This window comes from Eleginops maclovinus, chromosome 15 (genome assembly GCF_036324505.1).
Source record: "Eleginops maclovinus isolate JMC-PN-2008 ecotype Puerto Natales chromosome 15, JC_Emac_rtc_rv5, whole genome shotgun sequence".
NCBI classification, from domain to species: domain Eukaryota; kingdom Metazoa; phylum Chordata; class Actinopteri; order Perciformes; family Eleginopidae; genus Eleginops; species Eleginops maclovinus.
The window spans coordinates 16,726,642-16,736,907 of NC_086363.1; the positions used below are offsets into that span (position 1 = coordinate 16,726,642).

A 10,266-nucleotide genomic window follows, 5' to 3' on the forward strand; every position below is an offset into this window, starting at 1 on the left:
TGAATAGTAAGTATTTTGGGGCAATATACTGAAGTACTCGAACTTAAGAATGAGTCATTTTACCTCAAAATTTAAATAGGTTTTGATGTGAGTTTATATAGTATTTTTGATCCAATGTTTTTAAGGTAATAAGGAAAAGAACTATTCAATGCAGAAGCCAATATTTAAAACGTTTCGACTAAGTTAAAGAAAAGCAGCAAATCCTCAGTTTGTGTATAGAATATATAGATTGTGTACGCATTGTCTCCTTTAAGATCATTTTTCTGTTCATGAGTGATTTGATTTTCGTTTTTTTCCCCCTAAATTGTTCTCTGTCAACCCTTTTCTGTAATTCTTTTCACATAGTCAAAAAGTGTATAGTGATTTAAAATGACGAGTAGTGCTGTGCTTACTCAATACCATGCCAAGAGATTGCAGTTGTATGCGGCATTAAATGTTAGAAATATATAAAGTCCACCCTTTGGCGGAGCTTTGACGTCTTCCTGATGTTGGCGTTGAACTTCACCCGTGTGTGTTTGAAAAAGGCACAGTCCAGTGATGAATCTCAAACAGGGGAATACCTGGGAATAAGAAAATACATTGTATTAGTGATGTTTACAGCTGAGGTTCAAATCACTCAACACAACCACTGTCATGTGGAGGAGTCGGTTTATTCAGAGGGAGACATCTGATTGGTCAACATGATTATAAAAGGGTCAGTAGCCCAATCACAGAATTCCACTTTGAACCTTTTCCGTCCCACAAAAAACATTTGAAACATTTCAAACATTTTGTCGATGCATTTGAAACATTTGAAACATTTTGTCGATGCATTTGAAACCGCAAATACTTGATTTTCTGTTTCTTCACCTGGACTGTCCCTGCTTTGACGTCCGAGGTCTGCCATGAAAAAGATCTAAAACCTTAAATACTATTTATCTTTTCGTTTTGGCTGCAGCATGAAATAAATAGCTTTATTTGAAAATAAAATAATAAGCAATAGCAAATGGTGATTTTGAACCTTTTTATCACTAAAAGTGGAATGGAGAGGTCTAGGTTTGAGAAAAGAATTAAAAGTACATTAAAAAAGGATAATATATTTAAAGGGAAATCCAATAAAGTCTTTCAAATGTATTTGTTCTGTTACTTTTATAACACTACTTTTATTGATGTGTGCTTTGCCCTTTATTTATTATGTTGGTCTACTTTATTTGTTGTGCTTTTTATCTGTACTGTCCCCTTTGCTATAACACTGTACATTCACCCACTGTTTTTCAATTGATGTCCTGCTGATGAGCTGCAGCCAATAACTTCAAATGCTTATCTTTGAAAATAAATGTTCTGAATGAATTATTCAGCTTCACTCAGGAATTAGTAACAATACCAGCAACATTTCTAATGGGGTCACAATCTAATAATAAGATCTGACATTTAAGCAATTGTAACAGTGCCTAAATGATGGCACTTTCCTGCAGCATCCAGGGATTCTATCCCATCATTTGTCCTGAATGTGTGTCTTGCAGTGTGTTGCATCACACTGAGCCCTGGGGGGTGCACTAGCTGCTTACTGGGGGGGCTCCTGTGAGAGCGCTGGGACGCCCTGAGCGCCTCCTCCCTGAGCCGGGGCACCGCCGACCTCACCGGCCCCGGGCGCATCCCAGCATTCCACTGGGCCAGGCGCAGCAGGCTGCTGATGGTCTCCTTGGTTACGGGGATGTCGTGACTGGGAGAAGCCCAAGAGGGTCGAGTCTCATGATGAAGAGGAGGAGGAAGAGGAAGAGTAGGAGGAGGAGGAGGAGGAGGAGGAGGAGGAGGAGGATTTCCGGGTCTGCTGTTGGAGCTGAGGAACATCTGAAGGAAGAGGGAAGAGGAAGAGAAGAGGGGTTACCTTGACAACCACGTTTTCACTAGTTTCAAGAGTCCTGCATTTAAATTCTTATTGAAATCAAAGTGCAGTTATTTTTTCAGGATAATGTACTATTAGCATTATAAAGCAAACGTTGTTAGTGCAAAAACCTCACAATTATTTTTGGAAAGTTTCAAATAAATAAAAGAAAATATTGGAGGAGCTGGAACTCAATATTACCACAACACTTCCCACTCATTTTTCTATCGACTAATCATAAGGGCTATACTTGGATAAACAGGTGGGTTTTGTCATTTATCCTCTTTTATAATCCTTAGTCACACTGAAAAAATACTCTGTTAAAGTAAAAGTATTGCATGGAAAATGTTACTTGAGTAAAAGAAGGTAAGTTCAAAAAAAATGTGCTTAAAGTTTTAAAAGTCTAAAGTCAAATAAAATAAAACATAAACAACTTCTAATTATTCTATAAAAATAAATTAAAGCTCTTTTCTGGGGAGTTGGTGGGGGACAGGGTAGTGATGGCAACCCCCCCCCCCCACACACACACACACACACACACACACACACACATAGACACCCCTGATAGGCAATACCAGGTCTGTAAATATAAAACTGTGTGCAATATACGCTCCCGCAATTCCATGCTTATTTTCTTAAAAACAAATATACTGCTACTTTTTTTAGCATGGTGTACTATCTGCTACTTTGTTTTAATATTGTACTTATTGTGTTATCAATAAGGGAAGCATACATAGCCATCTGTTTCTGATTCAAGCGGTTGACCAAAGACAACAGAACTGGCCAGCAAATCAATCAGAGCAGACTGGGCTCTGGTTTCAGGCAGTATGAGAAAAATAAAGAGCTTTTTGAACATTATAGCATGGAGACATGTCCCAGTAGAGACACAAAATACAAAAATAAAGCTGAAAGTGTGCATTATAGGGCCCCTGTAAGATATGTATTGTAAAATACAAAATGTAAATTGTCGTGGAGTAGAAGTTAAGGGGCATGACAAGAAAATACTCAAGTAAACTACCTCAGATGTAGTGATACTTGAGTAAAATAGTTCCATCTTCACAGTGTGCTATGTATTAATTTATTAGCTCCAGTTTCCATGCTAATTAATTTTGTCTGATAAATACCACCAAAGCCTGATTAATAAGTGCCACAGTGTCCTCTGTCTCACCCGTTCCTCCCCCCTCCTCCCTCACACCCTATCATCAGCATAATTTCTCTCCCCCCTGATGCCTCCCTCTCTGAGCAGCATCATTAACATGCTGTGTAAACGCTGCTCCATAATGCATGATGTCTGCTGGTTGCACCATCTCCAGAGACCCCTCCCGCGTTTATCCCCCCCCTCCAATTCAGACTTGGAGGTCACAGTCACAGCAGGGGGGGTGGGGGGTGGGGGTTGATGGATCGAGTGTGCTTTACCATCGATTTGGCTTTGCGTAGTTTGTAGTGCCTCTCAGACAGGGATTTCTGGTCCCCGCCGCCTGGCTTCGGTGTGTTGCTGCGGCAGGTGGAGGCTCTGAGGGACCTCCGCCTGCAGAGAGACAGGAGCAAGTGGAGCAACACCATTAATACTCTTCTAAACATAGTAATCGGTTATATTACCTGCAGATGACGAGGGTCAAAGAGCAACATGAGGCTGTTGCGCTGCAAAAAATGCATTAAGCTTATAATGCGTTACTATAATATTTTTGTTTCTGGCATTATCGAAAGAATTTGGGCTTCTTTGCAAGATCCTGTAGATGACAACAACCTTTACTATTGGGAACACTGTTTTTGGTCCTATTTTTGTGCATTGTTAGAGACAAGAGACCCAGTTTAAAGAGTATGTGGAACAAAAACCAACGCTATATGGCTATATTTCTCGATGTCTAGGTCTCATATATCAGATTGTGGCTGTGGACTATGAGGTGTGTCTGAATATAGTATGGCGTGTAAATACAGAAGGTGACATTGTTCAATCTCTCTTGTTTGTTGGCCAATCACTGGTGAACGGAACGCTTTCCATTTACAATTCAGCACCCATTTACACACAGTCATACAGAAACTGTCATACAAGGTGTCCTCTGCTCAGGGAGACACACACACACACACACACACACACACACACACACACACACACACACACACACACACACACACACACACACACACACACACACACAGTTGGCCATGTATCTTAAGTATATTTCCCAAGGACACATCAGGATGTTGACTGTGGGGGCTGGGATCAAACCACCTACATTCTGATTGGTAGATGACCACTCTAGTCTCAGCCGCCCTATACTCTGGACTTTGGAATTGACGTTCAAATTGGGAGCGCTAATGTAACAACCATTAATTAATGATCTACTAACTAAATGTCCCATTACAAACATGATGAAGTTCAGTAAGTGGTTTGTTTGTTTGTTTGTTTGTTTGTTTGTGCTAACATGGTGAGTTTTTGTTTGTGATCAATTACAATCCTATTGGACATCTTACATGTTCAGGGCCTGCTCAGAGGGGTCCAGGTTGTCAAGGTAGTTAAAGCGCAGAATGTCTGCAGGATGTCTGTCAGAGTCTCTCCAGGGTGGGGGGGCAGCCGGCTGCTTCTCCTTTCTTAACCCTGTCCTGGAGATGCTTCCTGTAGGCTGGCTGCTGGAGGCCGCACCCTCCTCACTGATGAAGACTTCTGACAGATCTTCAGGTCTGCTGCTGATGGAGGATACATGTGGAGCCACCGACTGCTGCTGGGGGGAGGAGGCCTGGAGGTAAACAAAAAACGAATTGTATTACATTTTATCACTAAAATGTAATACAATTACCATGTAATTTCAGTTTTCCTGCATTAAAGATTTAAAGAGTTTGCTGAGCTAACGTGCAGGAAATTTACCTGAATCATGTTTCAGGCCAATCAGCATTGGAATGTCAATTATTAAGAACACACACATTTCCTTAACCAAGTAATTGAGTACTTTTTCAACATTCTTATTCTACTCCATATCTTGATAAATACTGAACATTTCACACTACTACAGCTTTCATAACTTAGCAAATAAATATTTTACATATAAAACAAACAAAAAACTCATAAAATAAGATGTTTTCTATAATTTAGCTACCCAACCGAATAATATATTCATCAATCAGTTGATGAATCAACAAATATATATTTATTTTGAGAAGGGTATAAGTCATTTTTCATGCAAAAATGTTATAGTGCCAGTTGTGAAAAATTGCTGCTTTTTTCTTTAATAAAAACCAATGTCTTTCAAATAATTTCAAACGGTTTCTTAATTGAGAATGCCTTCTTTTACTAACCCTAATACTTTAAGAACATTTTCCTGATTATTCTGTCACTTAAGTTACATTTTCAATTAAGGATGTATGCTTTAATAAATTATTTTCACAGTGTGGTAATATTATCTTTATTAAACAGGAACCATGAATAAATAATATTATTCTCAACAGAGAGTGGATGATTTCATTTGCATGTGCAGTCCCTAGGCAGGTTCACACATAATAATCTAAAGATACTAAAAACACGACATGGGTTCAATCAGTTCTTTACATTGTAGTTCTTTTAGTTAAAGAACCTGAATACTTCCTCCCCTGCTGGAGTTATTCTGTGTGTGACCTCCTGACCTGCAGTGAGGTGAGCCTCAGCTCCTGCACAGAGTGGATGTAGAGTCTCTTCCACACCCCCTGCTCCAGAGGGGTCGGGGTGAAAGTGAGGCACCAGCCTAGCCTCACACACTTTGGCATCCACAGCTGATCCAGCTCCACCAGGCTCCTCCAGCACCAGCTCACCTGAAGCAGAGGTTTAAAGAAAATGGATTTGTATGCAAAAATCCTCAGTGCTAGTTAAGACATCAGTTTGAACCATTCGTTATACAGTAATATTATACTTAAGACGGATACAATCTTGAGACACTTAACTTTAAATCTTTAATATTGTCCTTTTTTACTTCCCTGCATTTATGTACCTTGCAGATTAAAATACATAGGTCAAAATATTATAATAAAACATATAACGATGTAATAAGATGAGACCATTTTGTTAAGACTTATTAAGATCAAGCTTTATTGATTCTCAGGTAAAAGAAAGTCCCATAATATCCAGCAGATAAAAATGTGATCAAAGATAAATTGAGCTCCACCTGAAGCTACTTATATGGCCTATACTTCTACTCCACTACATTTCTGGGGGAAATATTAAAATCTTCTTAGCCAACAACACTTATTATACAGCTTTAATTACTTTGTATATTATTAGATATACAAAATAAATTAAAGTAAAGTCAGCTACCCTGCTGTGTATTTAACATGAGCTCCACCTATACACACTGCATCATTAAAATGATAAACCTTTAATAGTGTTATTAATGGAATGGAGGACTTTTACACTGTGGTATCGTTAGATTTATGTTTAGATTAGATTCCTTTATTGTCCTTTCACACAAGTACAACGAAATTGAGTAGCAATCCTGACGGTGCACTCACACACAACAAACAGCAATCTTACTTCTTCTAAGTAAAATATCTGAGTACTCTTCCCCCTCTGCCTGCATCCACAGAGTGTGTCATGGTGTGTGTACCTGTGCGCAGCGGCTCAGGCTGCGGGGGTCCAGGAAGGAGAAGAGGTAGAGGCAGAGGGCCCGGGGCAGCAGGCAGGTGAAGTCAGCCGCCTGCAGGGGGAGCCGTCTGCTCACACTGAGGCTGAGGAAGAGGAGCTGCTCCACAGAACAGCTCAGCACCAGGTCCTGCAGCACCGCCCTCCTCTGGCTGTCACTCCACCTGTCAATCTGACACATGAGGGAAGATCACAGCAGGCTCCACAGGCACAGAATCAGCACAATGGAGAGGTTCTCACGACTCCCGGAGCTCACACTGAGTTCACTCAACAGGGTAAAACCAGCAGCTTCATCATCATCATCATCATCATCATCATCATCATCATCATAGAACTCACCCACTTTGCCAGAAGTTTCCTCCTTTCTTCAAACACCTGAGAAATAAGAGAAAAAATGTAAGTAACCATGACAGATTGGGTGTATTGTATTTTAGATTCTATTCAAATGTATTCTCTTGGCTTTTTATTGACATTTTTAAAAATTGAGAAAGTTAATTTACCAGATGCTTTTTTTTAAATAACTGTATGACAACCGAAGGGGTAAAATTACAAAATATTCCACTGAAAGCACAATTTTAAAGTCGAAAAAATAAAGACAGATATGGGTAGTTGAAATGTGTTGCCCTATTAATCAAGTAATATAACAATGTATAAATATCTTAAAATCTTTAGAGGGGACTGACCCCTCCTGCTCTTACATTAATGCATCAGTATACAAAATATAATGATGTCATATATGATAACAAATCGTTCATATGGTCCATTTTACTGCAAAAAGAGTACAATAACTTTTGATATTTTGATCAAAATGTGTTAATATGAGGCTTACTTCTGTACATTTACTCTAGTAAGATAGTGATTGCAGGACTTTTAGTTGTAATGGAGTCTTTTATACACTGAGGTTAGTTTTTCTTATTGAATCAACACACAGAATATATCTGACTCATTTGTTTGTGTCTGATGTTTCAGAGTGGTGACCTTGCTGTTGGAGGGAGCGTGGTTCAGAGGTGTCCAGGAGCTCAGTTTGGTTTGCATCTTGGAAGAGCTGGCAAGTGACCTCTGTGCAAGCGGCATCATTGAGTAACAGCTGGGTGAAGGTGATGCACTAAAATACACAGAACAAAACTTTATCAGCAGGTAATTTACATTTCTGTGTGTGCAGCATGCCATTTAACATCATCTGAACACTTTTGGGCTTGTGTTTAGCCTTCTTTAAAAATGTTAAGTTACATAACATACCAGCTTTTATCTCACTCAAAAGGAACAGTGAGTGTGAGTGCAGTCTTATATGATAAATCAATGAATAAATGTGTAGATTTATAAAAATAAAGATTAAAACCAGAGGAAAGTCAGTCCTACAGCAATAGTTCAAGTATTAAAAAAGACACATATCCAGCCTGCAGAAAGACACTTTTATGTACCGGAAAACCACATGTCCAACAAATACGACATATTTTCTGGAGATGCACAAGGGAGCTGTCTTGGTCCCCTCCTTTTTTATCATATATGCTACCACTAGGTATAATTATTAAAGTTTTAGACACAAAATCAATGAATAAATGTGTGAATATATCTATATCATGTTTAACGATGTTTGTGCAGTCAGATATATAAACCTCTAGACTCCCCTTCTGTGTTATTATGTTACTATATGTTATACTTTTATGTTACTACATTGTTACCAAATACACAAATAATCTCCATCTTTAATTCCATATCTTATAAAACCAAGAGTCCTACATTTCATGTCAGAATAAGAAAATCTAGCCTGCATAAAAGACGATGTGAGAGAACATATGTTCATAAGATCCGACATGTTTTCTGGAGTTCCACAAGAAACATTCCTTGGTCCCTTCCTTTTATCGTTATATATGCTACTGCTAAGTATAATTAATAAAGTATTTCATAGTCAATCAATGAATAAATGTGGACATATAATGCCACATATTGGCACTATGTAATATTACCCCCATCTTCGTTATTATTCAACTTGGTAATTACTAATACACAAATAACATACAACTTTAATTCTACATGAACTAGGAAAACCAGTGAGCAGTTAGAAGAAATGTAAACGACTTAAGTCCCGCCTGGCACACACCATGAAGTGTTATCATAATGTAGGCTACACACACACTCCTATAGTATTCTACTCACCATCAGTTTTCTGCTGACAGAGGGAGAAACATTCCCTCTCCGTCTCTCTGTGTACTCCCGAGAGCCTTTTTGTCTGTAAACCAAGCTCTTCTTCTTCTCTTCTATTTCCCACTTTCCTGTGCACAGTTTACTCGTTCCCATAGTAACAGTGAGTGGCAGGGCCTGTCACACACAGAGGGGGGTGCTGCAAAGCAAACCACAGTGCAGAGTGGAGTGTGCAGGCGACAGTGACTTTAATGATGACAAATACGAGCTGCAGAAAGCCTGACACCGCAACTGCTGCACAGACCATCTGCCCGTGATAGTCTGATACTGCAAAAAAGACCTTTCAGAACATGTTTTCTGACATAGTTTGTGTGTTTATGAGTATTTTCACACTGGAAATATATATTGCTCTAATGCACAGTTGATAACTTGTATAAAACACTAGGATAAATTGAAAGGAACATTTTGAAGGATTGTGTTCTACAGTAACTGACCTTTTAATTCATCAAAAAATATTGTGTTTTAAAACAGTAATATGTATGAACAGCTGTTCGAATTGTACATATTATATTATGAGTAATTGCATTAGTAGAAAAAGTAGTAGAATAAGTAGTAGTATTGATATACAGTGGTGTAATGTAGACTCATTTAAACGTAGGTACTATTTTTATTTGTACTTTGATTGAGTTTTACATGCAATACTTATTTATACTGCTACTACACTACATTGCAGAGGTATACATTTAGCTTTTTACTCCACTACATGTATAAACACTTTTGTTTTTTACATATAAAAATACATAATATGTTAAAGAAGGGTTTAGCATATTACGTGTTTCCTTTTCTATAATAAGTACTCTAGTGACCTTTTAAAATCAACACTTTTACTTGGAATGGAGTATTTCTCCTTCAAAGGTAAAGCAACAGAGAAGGCCTAATTTTTCAACACTAGTAGTACAGTAGTAGTTTAATAAGATAACTTTGTTTTAAGCTTAATATATTGAATGAAGTAGGCGTTGGCTGTTTTCAATACAACAATGCCTCTTTTATATGACGTTTGAACTGCTGCTGTGGGCCTGCTGATAAAACATTTTAGTTTTTTTTGCAGACAAACACTGAGTGCCCCCAGTCTGAGAAGTTTTTCATTCAAAAGGCGGCTCGTCCTCGGATGGGCGGTCGCGCGCAACGAGGACAGAAAACCTGCTGTGAAGAAAGAGGGAGAGCTGCGTCAATGTATCAGACACTCACTGAGCGAGACCGGAAACCAGCTGGAGCACCTTCAAAATAATAATGATTATCAATAATGCATGGCATACATGCATTTAAATGTATAACAAATTTAACAAAAAAATAGCCCTCACACCAACTAAAAGTGGTATTTTATTGTGTACTTAATACATTACATCAGTGAATCTTAAGTGGCCTGCTATTTTACAGTAGCTGGTAGGATTTTCCTCGATGGAAGTGCTTTAATTTGAATTAGCCTACAGGAGGCTTAATCACCTAACTATTTTACAATTCTGTTTTTCATTCATTTTAATGAAAACCTTATCAACATTATTACAATTGTTGGTTATAATATTCAAATTAAACCTCATGCCTTGATTTGCTGCAACAACATTTTTTGGGGAAATCTCTCCAGCATCCGTGGTTG

The 10,266-nt window shown here is 38.4% G+C and overlaps 1 protein-coding gene across 1 annotated transcript; it reads right to left on the minus strand.

Annotated features, from left to right (window-relative positions):
• Positions 1-56: 56 nt before the first annotated feature.
• Positions 57-8,724, minus strand: fbxo16 (F-box protein 16). Its single transcript, XM_063901449.1, has 9 exons — positions 8,628-8,724; positions 7,449-7,575; positions 6,810-6,845; positions 6,436-6,642; positions 5,483-5,647; positions 4,340-4,602; positions 3,281-3,392; positions 1,548-1,830; positions 57-560 (listed from the first exon to the last, which is right to left on the minus strand). The coding sequence occupies exons 2-9, from the start codon at positions 7,545-7,547 to the stop codon at positions 502-504; spliced, it is 1,224 nt and encodes a 407-aa protein (XP_063757519.1). The 5' UTR covers positions 7,548-7,575; positions 8,628-8,724; the 3' UTR covers positions 57-501.
• Between the last annotated feature and the right edge of the window lie 1,542 nt (positions 8,725-10,266).